This window comes from Papio anubis, chromosome 16 (genome assembly GCF_008728515.1).
Source record: "Papio anubis isolate 15944 chromosome 16, Panubis1.0, whole genome shotgun sequence".
Lineage (NCBI taxonomy): Eukaryota > Metazoa > Chordata > Mammalia > Primates > Cercopithecidae > Papio > Papio anubis.
Genome location: NC_044991.1, coordinates 68,652,396 through 68,668,513, shown reverse-complemented (window position 1 = coordinate 68,668,513; position 16,118 = coordinate 68,652,396). Strand labels below are relative to the sequence as shown.

Sequence of the window (16,118 nt, the reverse complement as noted above, 5' to 3'; positions counted from 1 at the left end):
ACTGGGTTTTTAATACCCACAGAAATGGAAAACATGGCCTTGAAAGGGTTGCCCCTCCAGGAAAGGGAAGCAAGAAAAAGCTCTCTGGTCCAAGAAAGCAGAGCTAAAGAAACAGATCCCTGAGAGATAAAGAGATGAAGACATGAAAGAGAAGATGAGACGTAGAGGACAGAGTGAGGTTGACATCCAAGAGGTGAAACAAGACATGCCCAGAAAATACTAACAACAACCCGGTAAGGCAAATCAATATCACACACAGTCTGTGAGGCAAAAAGCATAATTTGGAAGAAAGGGGGTCATTACACAATGATGATAGATACAACTCACCAGGAAGATAGAATTAATAATTCTCATGCAAAGGACACAGCCTCAGAATGTGTAAAAGTGGACAGGAATCTAAGGAGGTCCAAGACACTTTCTCACCTGGAAAAGACAAGTTATTTTTGGTGCTCCACCTTCTAGTTTCCTAATCCCTAATCACCATTCAGGGTATTGGGATTAATCAGTTGATCTCTTAGTCTCATATTGGAGATAGAGTCAGCCCAGATGATACATAAGGTCGCTCCCAAACTCTTCTGCTCATTGAAGCAGGTTTGCGGAGTATAAATTGTTTTTCCTGATCATACCTGTGAGATGTTAAGATGACACTTCAGGGCCGGGCGCAGTGGCTCAAGCCTGTAATCCCAGCACTTTGGGAGGCCAAGAGGGGCGGATCATGAGGTCAGGAGATCGACACCATCCTGGCTAACATGGTGAAACCCCGTCCGTCTCTACTAAAAAATACAAAAAACTAACCGGGCGTGGTGGCGGGCGCCTGTAGTCCCAGCTACTCGGGAGGCTGAGGCAGGAGAATGGTGTAAACCCGGAAGGCGGAGCTTGCAGTGAGCTGAGATCCGGCCACTGTACTCCAGCCTGGGCGACAGAGCGAGACTCCGTCTCAAAAAAAAAAAAAAAAAAAAAAAAAAAAAAAAAGATGACACTTCATCTCATTGTACAGGATGAGTTTAGCAGATAATGCTATAAAGACAAGAGAAGAAACAGCCTCTGTTTTCAGTGCTAAGAGACTAATCCTAAGCCATAAATGCAGACTCTGCATAGGGCCAGATCAGTTTAGTTGGATGGTTACGTTGGAGTCAACTTAGATGAGGTTGGACAGATGCCTCATGGGCCCATCCTCCTTGGCACCCTCCAGAGTCATCAGATCCTGCCCCTGCCTGGCTGCTACCTATTCCATGAGCTTAGTCTTAGACCTGTCCTCGTCTAGGTAGCACATCTGACCACCCCTTTCTAATCTTAGCCCTCATCACAGTATAACCAAGCACACACAACATGTCTTACCAGGTGACAGCTTCTCAGATACTCAGCCATTTTCAGAAAGCCAGTCTGTCTAGTGTTCACTTTTCAGGGATATTGTGTCAGGAAGCCCTCTTCACTTCACCTGCATGCCTTGGTTCAGTATGAGCTGTAGGGCTGCAACCATTTTCTTTGTTAAGAAACACATGACTGTTCGTTGACTGAGGTTTTGTGAATCTTTTTTTTTTTTTTTTTTTTTTGAGACGGAGGCTCACTCTGTCGCCCAGGCCGGAGTGCAGTGGCCGGATCTCAGCTCACTGCAAGCTCTGCCTCCCGGGTTCTCGCCATTCTCCTGCCTCAGCCTCCGGAGTAGCTGGGACTACAGGCACCTGTCACCACGCCTGGCTAATTCTTTTTTTTTGTATTTTTTAGTAGAGACGGGGTTTCACCGGGTTAGCCAGGATGGTCTCGATCTCCTGACCTCGTGATCCACCTGTCTCGGCCTCCCAAAGTGCTGGGATTACAGGCTTGAGCCACCGCGCCCAGCCTTTTTTTTTTTTTTTTTTTTTTTTTAAGAGACAGGGTCTCACTCTTGTCACTCAGGCTGGAGCACAGTGGCATGATCACAGCTCACTGTAGCCTTGAACTCCCAGGTTCAAGTGATCCGTCCACCTCAGCCTCCCAAGTAGCTGGGGCTACGGGTGCACACCACCATGCCTGGCTAATTTTTTTTTTTTTAATTTTTTGTAAAGAGGGGAGCTCGTATGTTGCCCAGACTGGTCTCGAACTCCTAGACTCAAAACAATCCTCTTGCCTCCACCTCCTAAAGTGCTGGGATTACAGGCGTGAGCCACCATGCCTGGCCTTGTGGATCTTTTAGTCCACTCCAGACATAGCCTGCTGTAACCCTGTTAAATGAGATGAATATAGCCATGGATCCATCTCCAAGCTGACCCCATTAGCACTGGCTTAGTTATTGGTTGGAGCTTTAGCCTGCAGCAAGAAGGCTTCTGTGGCAAACCTATTCTAAATGATGCCCTTGACAGCTCAGTTGGGTTGAGTGACTACTGCCCCTCCAAGGTAGCCTGGATCTGTGAAATTTTCCATGACATACAGACTTTAGTATTTCTGTTGATATTCTTAGAGAGCAGCTTATAGACTAAGTGAAAAGAGGCAGGCAGCGGACACCCCCTCACAGGCCTGTCACATTGCTGTTTGTCTTTGTATTGCTGTTGCAGCTCCTACTGGCCTCTTTTCAGTACAGTTGTTAGGGTTTTCTAGGGGACTAAAATAGTCATTCTTCCTTGCCTCCAGCTTCACACCTAATTGAGAAATAAAATTACTGAATCTGTCTCTAGGCTTCAGATCCACACATGACAAGAGAAAGTCTACAGAATAGAAGCTTGCCCAGGTCAGAGAGGGTCCCAGCACGTTCCATGCCTGAGCACAGAGTGTGAAGGTGGTATACTCCTGGACAGTTGGCCTCCCTCAGTAGTAAGGGGACAGTAAGGGAAGGATTTCACCATCTCACCTGTCATTTAAATTACCCCTCTCTTCATGAGGAGCAGGTGGAGAAACTGACTGGAACGTCCTTAAAAGGAGTATTGGGGAAGTTTCTGTTTTGATGTGAGCTGAGACAGGAACATGGGGAAAGGGTGAGAGCGATTCTTCTTCCTACGACAATGATTTGAAGAGAAATAATCTAGGCAAAATCGACTCATCTGGTCAGTTATTTGTTCAGTCTGTACCGTGTCAGGCCCTTTGCTAGATACTGACTATATAATGATGAGCAAAAATAGGTACAGGTTCTGCCCCTAGGAAGCACACGACCTCATGAAAGACTTAGAGCAGTCAAGTAATTGCCGTAAGGAATAAGTGAGTAAAGAACATAAGGCACTGCAGAGCTTCTCATGCCAGGTACCTCATGTGGGCAGCACCTGTCATGGAGATGGCAGGAGAGCCACTGTGAATTTAAAAGATCAGCTACCCACAGCTCCTCAGGGAAAAGAACCAGGTGCTACCTACAGCGTGAAGGATACAACTGCATCAACAGTGATATGAGAACAAAAACCAAGATAGAGATGAAATACCAAACACAGTAAAATCAGGTTTGTTCCTAAGAGCCAGGCTGGTTCTTACTTACACTCAGCTCTTCCATCTCCTGTCATGGGGACTCTGCCTTTTATGTGGCCAAATGCTGTCTCATTCTAAGAGTACATTAGGTTCAATAAAATAAATCCTCACTCATAGACTTTATCAAACTGAAAATGAGGGTTATTAAAATTGTTTTGTTTCCTTTTTGAGGCCCCTCTTCGGGGTCAAAACACTGTCTGTTGTTAACTTTGGGGTGTGATGAGGAGCAATTCCAAAGCCCTGGCCAGTGTGGATTAAGATTCGTACTAAGTTTGTGATACAGAGGCCACAGGTCTGTCTTAATGCAATAAACAATCATCATAGTTCTCTTTATATTTCAGTCCTGCCATCCATCATGTTGTTCAGCTTCCCTTTCCAACACATGGGATAAAAGTGAGCTATAAGAAAACAAGGCCCACTAAGGACATAACAAGGTATCCAGTGTTGAGGATGGGGGAAGAAGTTGCAAAACCAACTCACAGGAAGCAGCAAACAGAATTGTATCTGTACAGTTGCATCTTTTCGTGGACACTGAGTATTTCTGTAAGCCATTGTTTATTGGTCAAACACTACTCAAAGGTGTCCACTTTAGCACCAGGATCTTTCCCTGATAGTCTTATAGGATCTCATTAATCTTAAATAAGTTTTTTTTATGTGTTTGTTTTGTTCTTTACTAAATAAGGAAAACAAAAAGACTAGTGCCCAAAGCAAATATTGTGAGTTCTAACGTGACTTCGGGCATTTCTCACCACTCTTGATCAGGTTATGAAAGGTACAATGCCATGCGAGCAGACCCAGCACTTTGCTTCCTGGAGAAAGTTGGGATGCCCGATGAGAAGTCCCTTTCTGCAGAACAGGGTGTTACGGATGGGACTTCAGACATTCCTGAAAGGTGAGAAGCCATGTGGGCCAGCCCTGATGTGACGTGCCATGCCACCGATCTGTGACCCCTTCCTCATACACCCAGCACACTTTGTATCTCTTCCTCAGTGTCTGGCATCGCCCTACACCTTGCCACACTGCCGCTGTTTTTCATAATATGAACCAAATACCGGTTCCTGTTCCTCATGAGTTCCCCAGGCTGCCCACCTTTCTAAAAGCCTGCCCAGCTTTTTAACCATGCCCATCCCTTGTCTGGTCAGAGGATTCCTGTGGAAGAATTCAGACCTCCCATGCCTGGCAGAAAGCTAAGAACAGACACAAGCACAGCCTTCCTGACTTTGAACTAGTTCCTCAGCTGAAATTCCAGTATTGTCTAAGGATTGCATAGTCCCTGAGCAAGATGGATTTAGGGGCCGCTCCTTGACGGCCATGGCATTTCAGCTTGTCCATGGATTCTGTGCAAAAAAGTATGGAAAGCATCTCCTTTGACTGATTTTTATTTACTCTTGACATAAATACATAGGAAAACTAAATAAACAGCTAAAAATTGTAGTTCTTCAAATTATATCTATTTTTTGAAAACATAGCTTTTTTTTTTTTTTTTTTGAGATGGAGTCTTGCTTTGTCGCCTAAGCGAGAGTGCAGTGACACAATCTTGGCTCACTGCGACTTCCGCCTTCTGCGTTCAAGCAATCCTCCTGCCTCAGCCTCCTGAGTAGCTGGAACTACAGGCACGCGCCACCATGCCCAGCTGATTTTTGTATTTTTAGTAGAGACGGGGTTTCACCATGTTGGCCAGGCTGGTTTTAAACTCCTGACCTCGTGATCCGCCCACCTCAACCTCCCAAAGTGCTGGGATTACAGGCGTGAGACGCCACGCCCGGCCAAAACATAGCATTTATCTCTTAGTTTCTCCCCAAAAGTAGCAGATACTGCTTTGCGTTGCCCAGGACTGTGGCACTGCCAGGAGCCCCTAACTATTTGCTCAGGTCAAGAAAAGTGTGCAGTGCATTTTCCATCTGTCCTTAACCCCTGATAATCACTTCAGCTGCCCCAGCATGTTTCTTGAGGACAGATAACAGAGATGCATTCTGGGAGATGTTAACAAAGACCCATATGACTGGTGATTCTCATGTTACATTCAGTGATTCAGGGAAAACACTCCCTGGATGGGTGCCTGAATGTGGCATAAAGGCTATTTTTTGTGGGTTGGCTTTTCTTTCTGCGGTTAAGCAGTAAAGCCAGGAGCTTATCTTGCCTCTAGGACTTGAGCAGCAAGGACAAGAATATTTGGGACAGGAATATATCAAAGTCAGTTTTTTGGGGGGTTTTTTTGTTTGTGTGGTTTTTTGTTTTGTTTTGTTTTGTTTTGTTTTTTGAGATGAGGTCTCACTCTTTCACCCAGGCTGAAGTGCAGTGGCATGATCTCGGTTCATTGCAGCCTCCGCCTCACGGTTTCAAGCAGTTCTCCTGCCTCAGCCTCCCGAGTAGCTGGGATTACAGGCACCCACCACCACGCCTGGCGAGTTGTTATATTTTTAGTAGAGACGGAGTTTCACCATGTTGGCCAGGCTGGTCTCGAACTCCTGACCTCAGGTGATCCGCCCACCTCAGCCTCCCAAAGGGCTGAGATTACAGGCGTGAGCCACTGCACCCACCCTCAAAGTCAGTTTTTAAAAGAATCATGAAAAACAGGTAGGCATCAGCAGTAGTTAAGCTTACAAAAGAGAAGACATTAGGCAGCTGAGCTAGCGTCAAGGGTCTGATGGTAACAAGGGGAAAATGTCCTTGTTAACCAGTGACAACAGAGCTTCCTTCCAAGCCAAGGAGTGATTTTTGCCAAATGTGATTCTGTGGGAAGATTCGTCCTACTGTGACCAGGGAGTTGCAACATTAGGCCTCATTTGATGTGCACAGCCTTCAGTTTCTAGAGTGTGTTCTTTTATCAGAGTCACTTGTTCAGATGAGTCTTGATGGGCAGGAATTACCTTTTTCTGAACTTGCCTGAGTAGACATGAGCCTCATGCTGCAGTCTCAGTTGAATAAAGGTCCTTGCCTGTAGAAGTGGTGACTGTTTGGTGATAGTTTCTTTCATTCTCAGTATCTCTTGAGTTCTCCCACAAGAGAGGGAAAAACTAAGACTTGGAATGCCTGTGGTAGAAGGGATCTATTGTCAGCCCTCCTTGTCTGTGGATGCAGAACTCTCAGACACAGAGGGCCAACCAAAGGACTTGATCATCTGCCGATATTGGTATCCCTGAGGATCCGAGAACCAATCCTCCGTGGATACAGAGGGCTGACTCGGAAGTCCTCCTTTATTCATGGAGGATACCCGAAATTTCAGATAGTACCAAACCCTGTATAAACTGTGTCTTCTCCTATATAAACATACCTATGATAAAGATTAATTTATAAATTAGGGACAGTAAGGGATTAACAACAACAATAATAGAACAATTATAACAATATACCGTAATACAAGTTATGTAAATGTGATCTCTCTCTCGCCCTGTCTCTCCCCAAAAATATCTTAGTGTTTTTGGACTGTGGTTGACCAGGGTAACTGAAACTGTGGATAAGGGGGACCTAGGTAGTATGTGATGCGTTTTTTTTACTTTTATTTAGAGGCAACACAGACAAAGAAGACAATGCTGAGGACAAAGTAGATGGCCTCCAGAAACAAATGGTGAGTCAAATGTGCAGTATTGGTTGTCTACACTGTCTTTCATATTAAGAAAGAAATTCCTATCTTGGTAGTGATCTGGGGGAACTTGATTGCATTGCTACAGTTACATTGCATTTTCCTCAACATTTTATTATAAAAACTTAAAATATACAGACTGCAATTGCATTTTTATTCTAATTAAACTTTTTATTTTGAGATAACTATATATTTCAGAAGCAGTCACAAAATATAATACAGAAATCACATACACCTTTTATCCAGTTTCCCCTCATAGTGGCGTCTTGCAATATTGTAGTACAGTATCACAATCAGGATACCGATATAGATAGAGTCAAGATACAGGACATTTCCATGACCACAAAGATTCATCCTGTTGCTGTCTTATAACCATATCCTCTTCCTTCTGCCTTCACCCCTCTTTAAATTCCTGGCAACCACTCATCCGTTCTCTATTTTTTATGATTTTGTCATTTTAAGAATGTTCTATAAATGGAATCATATAGTATGTAAACTTTGGGGATTGGCTTTTTCACACAGAATAATTCCCTGGGATTCATCAAGGTGGTTTTCTGTATCAACAGTTCATTCCTTTTCACTGCTGAGTAGTATTCAGTGGTTTGGAGGAACCACAGTTTGTTCAACCATTCATCCATTGAAGGACATCTGGGTTGTTTCCAGTTTTTGACTATTAAGTCCACTGTAAACATTTGCATATAGATTTTTGTGTGAACATACATTTTCATTTCTCTGGGATAAATGCCCAGGAGTGTAATTGCTGGGTCATATGATAGTTACATGTTTTGTTTTTTAAGAAATTGCCAAATTGTTTTCTAGAGTGGCTGTACCATTTTACACTGCCACTAACAATGCATGAGAGATCCACTTTCTCTGTATTCTCCATCCTCACCGACATTTGGTGTGGTCACTATTATTTACTTGAGCCATTCTGGTAGGTGTGTATAATATCTTGTTGTGATTTTAATTTGCATTTCTCTGATGGCTAAATGATGTTGAACATCTTTTATGTGTTTAATCGCCATCTGTATATCCTTTTCAGTGAAATGTTTATGTCCCTTGCCTGTATTCTAATTTCATTGTTTTAGTGTTGATTTTCTAGAGTTCTTTATATATTCTAGATACTAGTCTTTTGTCAGATACGTACTTTGCAAGTATTTTCTCCCACCCTGTAGGTGTGTGTTTTTAGGGAGGATCCCTTGAGCCCAGGAGTTCAAGACTAGCCTGGACAACATGGTGAGACCTTGTCTCTACGAAAAATGTTTTTAAAAAAATGAAAAATCAGTTTGGCGTATTTGTGGGTTCTATTTCTGAGTTCTCCGCTGTTTTCCATTTATCTATTTGTCTTTTTCCTCTGCCAGTAGCACATAATCTTGAGTTCCGTAATACCATAAGGTTTAAAATTTGATAGATTGATACCTCCCACATTTTTCTTCTTTTTCAAAATTGTTTTTGCTTTTCTTGTTCCTTTGGCTTTCCATATAAATTTTAAGATAATCTTATCCACAGAAACTGTTGCTGGGATTTTGATAGGCATTGCTTTAAACCTTTATATCACTTTGGGGAGAATTGGCATCTTCATTGAGTTTTTACAGTACTGAATCTTACTATATACCTCTTCATTTACTTTTTTTTTTTTTTTTTTTTTTTTTGACTTAGGGTCTCACTCTTTCACCTAGACTGGAGTGTGGTGATGCAGTCATAGCTCACTAAAGCCTCGACCTCCCAGGCTCAAGTGATGCCCGCAGCTCAGCCTCCCAAGTAGTAGGGACCACAGGTCCTACCACCACACCTAGCTAATTTTTTCTATTTTTCTATTTTTTGTAGAGACAGGGTCTTGCTATGTTGCCCAGGCTAGTATGGAACCCCTGGGTTCAAGCATTCCTCCCTCTCCGGCCTCCCAAAGTGCTGGAATTACAGGCATGAGCCATTGTGCCCAGCCCTTTTCTAAGTTTTTGAGGTGGGAGTTTCTATATTATTGATTTGAAACTTTTCTGCTTATCTAATACATGCATTTAGTGCTATAAATTTCCCTCAGCCTTGGTTTAGTTATGCTTCATTAATTTTGCATTGTATTTTCACTTGCATTCAGTTTAATGTATTTTTTTAAATTTCCCTTGTTCCATTAATTATTTAGGTGTTTGTTATTTAGTGTCCAAGTGTTTGGAGATTTCCCCATTAACTTGCTGTTACTGATCTCTAGTTTGATTCTATTATAATCATTCTATATGATATCAGTTGTTTTAAATTTATTAAGTTTGTTTTATGGCCCAGGTTATGGTATATCTTGGTATACATTCCATGGGCACTTGAAAAGAATATGCATTTTGGTGTCGTTGGATGCAGCATTTCATAAATGTTGACTAGGTCCTATTGGTCGATGATGATGTTGAGTTTTTCTGTATCCTTACTGATTATCTGTCTAGTCGTTTCATCAGTTGTTGAGAGAGGAATATTGAAGCCTCCAACTATAATTGTGGATTTATTTATTTCTCCTTTCAGTTCTATCAGTTTTTGCTTCATATATTTTGCAGCTCTGGTTGGTGCATACACATTTAGAATTATATGTTCTTGCTGGGCACGGTGACTCATGCCTGTAGTCCCCGCACTTTGGGAGGCCAAAGAAGGCAGATCGCTTAAGGCCAGGGGTTTGAGACCAGCCTGACCAACATGGTGAAACCCCATCTCTACAAAAAATACAAAATTAGCCAGGCATGGTGGCGCATGCCTGTAATCCCAGCTACTTAGGAGGTTGAGGCATGAGAACCACTTGAACCCGGAAGGCAGAGGTTGCAGCGAGCCATGATCGTGCCACTGCACTCCAGCCTGGGCAACAGAGCAAGATTCTGTCTCAAAAAAATGTATAGAGAGAATTACATGTTCTTGGCAAATTGACCCTGTTATCATTATATATAATGTCTCTCTCTTGTCTCTGGTAATTTTCTTTGCTCTGAAGTGTACTTTATCTGATAAATTAATATGGCTACTTTCCCTTGATTAATGTGTGCATAAATATAACTTTTTTATTCTTTTACTTTCAACCTGACTTTATTGTATTTGAAGTAAGTTTCCTATAGATAGCATACGAGTAGATCATAATCTTTAATATGCTCTGCCAGTCTCTGTCTTCTAGTCAGTATTATTCAGACCATTTACACTTAATGTAATTATTGATACATTAAAGCTTAAGCCTGTCATTTTATTGTCTTTGTTTTCCCTGATTTTTTATTTTTCCTGCCTTCCTCTGGTTTACATGAGCATTTTGTATGATTTTTTTCGATTTATCTATATTTTTTAGCCTTTTAATGCTTCTAGGTGTTTCGTATATTTATATGTAATGTATCACAGTCTACTAATACAATCATTTTATCAGCTTAAGTGAAGTGTAGAAACCTTCCATTTTTGTTCCTTTATCCTCTCCCATTTGTGATATAGTTGTCTTAACCATTTCTTATCAGATAATGGTAAAATTTTTGCCTCAACTATCAAACATCGCTTAGAAAACTCAAGAGGAGAAGGAGAGTATGCTATATTTACCCATATTTTTTTTACTGTGTTCTTTTTCTTCCTAGTGTTCCAAGGTTCCTTCTTTTATTGTTTTCTTTCTGTTTAGAGAAATCTCTTTAGCTGTTCTTTTAAGGTAGACTAGAGAACTGTCAGTTCTCTTAATTTTTCTTCATCTGAGAATGTCTTAATATCCTTCGTTTTTCTCATCTGAGAATGTCTTAATGTCCCCTTTATTCCCCAAGGATATTTTCACCAAATGGAGGATTCTGGGTTGATAGTTCTTTTCTTTCAGCTCTTAATGTTCTGCTGCTTCCTTCTGGCCTCCATGGTTTCTGATGAGAAATTTGTCATTCAAGCTCTTTTCCCCTATTGGTAATGTGTCTTTTCTCTCTTGATGCCTTAAGGATTTTTTCTTGGACTTTAGTTTTCAGAAGTTTATGATTTTATGTGTTTATGGATTTCTGTGAGTTTACCCTATTTGGAATTCACTCATCTTCTTAAGTCTGATTTCTGTCTTTTGCTAAATGTGAAGCGTTTTCAGCCATGATTTCTTCAAGTATTTCTTCTGCCCTGTCCTCTTTCTCCTTGCCTTCTGGGATACCAATAAAATGAAGATTAGATATTTTGTTATAGACCCGTGGGTCTCTAAGGCTCTGTTCATTTTTTTTTCTGTTATTCGCATTGGGTACTTTCCATTTTTCTGTCTTTGAGGTCACTGATTCTTTTCCTCCTCCATTCTGCTGTTGAGCCTTCTGTTGAGGGTTTTGGGTTTTCATTTTTTGTTTTGGTTTTTGTTCCAGTTTATTGTACTTTTCAAACCTAAAATTTCCCTTTGAATCCAAAGATTATTTGGATCTTTGTTTCTTTGCTGAAACTTTCTGTTTTTTTCATTTGTGGCAAGCGTGTTCAGAATGGCTCACTGATGACTGTGTTAAATTCTTACATCAGATCATTTCCTCTCAGCATTGGCCTCTTTTGTCTTTTTTTCATTCAGTTTGATTTCTTCTTGGTTCTTGGTATGTGATTTTTTTTATTGGAACCTGGACATTTTGGACATTATATTGTGAGACTCTGGATCTTATTTAAACATTCTTTTTCAGCATCTGTCTTGGCAGGGGAACAGAGGTGTGGAGATGGGGGGCACCTTGTTTCTGGGAGGTGGAAGCAAAAATTCATGTTCCCAGTCTGTTCCCATTAACCCCTAAAGGGGATGTTTCTCATTTCTTTGAGCAGGGATGGAAGTTTAGCTCCACCATGGGTAGGGGTGGGGAACCTCATTACTACCTGTCAAGGTTGAAAGTCCTGACTTCCTGCTTAGCTTTTTCTGATACCACCCCAGCAAGGGAATGGGGTACCCTATTACCAACCACCTGGAAAAAGTAGAAGTCTAAGCTCCCACTCAGCTGTTGCTGCCATTGGGTAGAGTTGAGACACAGTTTCTTCTGCCTTGTTAGGCTGGGGTATAGCAGTTATTGTCTTAATATTTTCTGTGTTCCTAACCTGCTAACCTGCCTCTTCCTAGTCCTTAACTAGAGAAAGCAGGAAGCAGGCTTGCTTCTTTTTTTTTCTTTTGAGATGGAGTTTTACTCTTGTTGCCCAGGCTGGAGTGCAATGGCATGATCTTGGCTCCCTACAGTTTCTGCCTCCCAGCTTCAAGTAATTCTCCTGCCTCAGCCTCCCAAGTAGCTGGGACTACAGGCATGTGCCACCATGCCCAGCTAATTTTTTTGTATTTTCAGTAGAGACGGGGTTTCACCATGTTGACCAGGCTGGTCTCAAATTCCTGACCTCAGGTGATCCACCCACCTCAACCTCCCAAAGTGCTAGGATTACAGGTGTGAGCCACTGCACCCAGAATTTTTTTCTGAGGGCCTTTTTTGTCTGCCTCCTTTACCATTTCCAGGTAGCCTGCTTCTTTACCTCCAAATCTAGGATATAAGAAGCCAAAAAAAAAAAAAAGAAAAACAGGGTTTTTTTCATCATGTCATTCCTTGGGTCCTGAGGTCTCTAGTTTGTCCTTTTTTTCACCTTTCAGAGTTTTCTTACGCTTGTTTCAAATTTAATATCTAGAGGGTTTAATTGTACTTAAAGAATAGGGAAATGCATCCCAGAAGCGGCAGTCTGTATTGCATTTTTAAAATGGGTTTCTGAGATTTTGCGAAAGCAGACTGAAACCTTACCTGGGCCCCAGCACCATGTGACCAAATTTTCTCTAGCATCGAGTAATAGAGCAAATGTTAGAATGTTATGGATTCTGGATCCCAGAAGTTACTGTAGCATTGTCCCCAAGTGACTCCCCTGCGAGGGTCCTCCCTCTTCTTCTCCTGATTACTACCCAAAAATTATCCATTATTTTCCATTCTCTTCTGTTGATTCTAGCTTGCAGAATGTATTGTATTTACTTACTTTGGCCTCCATCAGCTCTGACCCCAGTAACAGTAACAATGGCATCCCTTTCTTAAAATAGATAATAGTAATTTTTCAAAGATGTGTTTCCCTGTGTCCTCAAGCTTTGAGAAACAGTGGATTGAAGCAAATCAGCATGAAGCTTCAGACCCCAGTAACATGAAGGAAGTTAGGTTCTTGTCTTGACAATTCAAATCCATGTTCTGGGCCGGGCACAGTGGCTCACGCCTGTAATGCCAGCCTTTGGGAGGCTGAGGCGGGCCAATCACGAGATCAGAAGTTCGAGACCAGCCTGACCAACACGGTGAAACCCTGTCTCTACTAAAAATATAAAAAATTAGCCAGGCGTGGTGGCATGCACCTATATTCCCAGCTACTCAGGAGGCTGAGGCAGAGGTTGCAGTGAGCCAAGATCGAGCCACCGCACTCCAGCCTGAGTGACAGAGCTAGACCCCGTCTCAAAAAAAAAAAAAAAAAAAAAAAAAAATCATGTTCTGCCATTTCAGTCCCTAGTTTATATTATTTCTTTTATGTGTAATTTGGGGTGTGTTTTCCCTGTAGAAACAACTCAAGTACCAAAGAAATGAACGTAATACCTTATTCTCATATGGAACTTGACTCTTTTCAAACCAGTTACTCCATTTGTTTAAGTTGATCCTCACCTCACCCTGTCTTCATTTGAGGGCTGAGAAAACTTTAGGCCCTCCCTGAAAGTTATAGGACTTGACCAAATTCTCGCAACCACTAGATGACAGAGCTAAGACTTGTAATTCTCTAGATATGCCGGCATTCTTTGTTGTAGTCAAGTATTCTTTTCGTAGTCCAGACAGTAGAGAGTATTTCAGGTGTGCGTTTATGCCCCTTCCTCCCAGCAGCAGCTCATGTGAAGAGGCCAGCCTCTGAAAGTCACTGACGTTAAACTGGACATGCTTAGGAGGACACTGGAGGGCCATGGCAGAATCCATAAAATTAACTTAAGTTCTCTTATATATTAGGGTTAAACTCTGGAAGTACTTTTATATTCATTTACAGAATTAACACATGTATGACTTCTTTTGCTCTTCACATCCTTAAAACCTGGGGTATAGAATATCATCAAAAGCAGATGAAATGGGGAGTGGGTTTCCCCAGATTCTGAGGCGGACAGACTATAAACGGATTCACCTTGACTTCTAGTCCGCATGCTAAAACCACACACATAGAGGGATGGCCAGCATCTGAGCCAGGCCTGCTGCCCACCCTGCTTGGACTCTTGCTCCCTACCTCCTGCACTGAAGACACTGTTTGGGTGTTTCTTTCTCCCAGTTCTGTCCTCAGGCAGAGTTAAAGAAGCCCAAAGCATTGTGTAAAAAGAGCCTGTTCATCAGAGCAATTCCTCTGAATTAAACAGACCTCGGCATAGAAAGGGAGCCATTTAGCAGATTGGTAGAGTCTTAGCATTACAAGGAGCCCTGGCACATGCCTGAGTGGTCTCAGTGTGGCGTTCCCTCTTCAGCAGGGCTGTCAGGGGGCCGTTCAGGTCGACGAGGGACTCCCGGGAGTTCATGGGGAAAATAAGAGGAACATGCCACCTTCTAAGGGAGTCTGTTTTATTGTTGGATGATACTTCTTTTTACCACACCAGAAATCTGCCTCCCATCTGGTTCCATGGGTTCCATCTAGCTTTCTTTATGGTACTGTTATTTTTCCCCTCTCTGATAGAATTTTAAATTGCCTGAGACCAGCTCATGACCTTAATATCTTTAAATTTCTTTTCAGGTGAAATAGCTCTAGTTCCTCTATATCATATCATCTCCAGAGCCCTTGCTATTCCAGCACCTTCCAGAGCCCACAGTGGTTGTTGTCCTCTTAAAATGTGGCATTCAGAGAGTCATAGAATGTTAGAATTTGAAGGGAGATTTGAAATGATCTAAGTTAAAGCTTCCTCCACCCTCTGTTTTAATACCAATAGCACTTTTGATGGGCAAATCATTACAGATGTCAACGTGCAGCCAGATTCAATGAACCTACAGAAACCTTCTAAAGCAGTTAGTCTAAAAGTATATTTGGGTTGGAATGGTCTGGAGCCTGGAATTGTAAACAAAGTCTTTCTCTATCACAGCCAGTATGTGGGGAGAATAACACGTCTTTTAACAGAAATAGCAATAAGTAACAGCACAATTTTCATTATTGTAATTATGCTGTCAAAAGCATGCATGTCCGTGCTGTGCCACAGTTCCTACCATAGGTGGCTGTGACATCTCAGGTGCTCTCTGAACCATGAGGTCAGTGCGTAAAAGGATGAGGTCGTGGCCAAGAGCTTGCAGGAAAATTAATGCCTAAAATGGCCAAATTCCATTGTACAAAAACTTTAATGAGGAACTGAACAAGCACCCTCTTCTTGTGAGTTAGGAGTTTGAGGGTTCTGTGAACTCAAATACTAGTATTTGTGTATACTTTCATACTTACAAAGCACACTTCCCAGTCTGTTAGGCATTATTCTTATGCCCATTGTGGAGATGAGGGAGCTCAGGTTTTTGTTGTTGTTGTTGTTGTTGTTGTTGTTGTTGTTGTTGTTGTTGTTTGAGATGGAGTTTCGCTCCTGTTGCCCAGGCTGCAGTGCAACGGCGCAATCTAGGCTCACTGCAACCTCTGCCTCCTGGATTCAAGCGATTCTCCTGCCTCAGCCTCCCAAGTAGCTGGGATTACAGGCGTGCGCTGCCACACCCAGCTAATTTGGTATTTTTAATAGAGACAGGGTTTCACCATGTTGGTCAGGCTGGTCTCGAGTTCCTGACCTCATGTGATCGACCCACCTCGGCCTCCAAAAGCGCTGGGATTACAGGCATGAGCCACTGCGCCCGGCCGAAGGAGCTAAGTTTTAATCAGCTGCAAAAAAGTCATACAGCCAGGGGACATAAGAGCGGTATCTCCCCTGCCCTCTTCTTTTTCTATATTCTGCAATCTTTCCATAATAAAATCCTCGAATATTGTGTTAATGGCATTTGAGGTTTATCTACTTTCCACCTGAAGATTATGCCATTCTCCATTTTGCAAAAGAAGAAATGAGCTTGAGAGAGCTCAAAACAACTTGCCCGAGGCCAGAAAGCCGTGGATCATGGGACTCCAAACCACGTGTGTCCTCAAGATGGAGAAATTGCACATTGTAACCAATCAGTGTGCTTTGTTGTTGACATTCTTGTCAGCACTCTGGGGC

At 42.3% G+C, this 16,118-nt stretch overlaps 1 protein-coding gene across 6 annotated transcripts in view; it reads left to right on the top strand.

The window, feature by feature from the left end:
• CHD6 (chromodomain helicase DNA binding protein 6) overlaps positions 1 to 16,118 on the top strand; it is a 221,366-nt gene that overhangs the window by 178,503 nt on the left and 26,745 nt on the right. For all 6 annotated transcript variants that reach the window (XM_031656781.1, XM_017944807.3, XM_003904734.5 and 3 more), the window contains 2 exons: positions 4,189 to 4,318; positions 6,934 to 6,994. In XM_031656781.1, the coding sequence (XP_031512641.1) occupies positions 4,189 to 4,318; positions 6,934 to 6,994 (191 nt within the window). The remainder of the gene's footprint in view (positions 1 to 4,188; positions 4,319 to 6,933; positions 6,995 to 16,118) is intronic.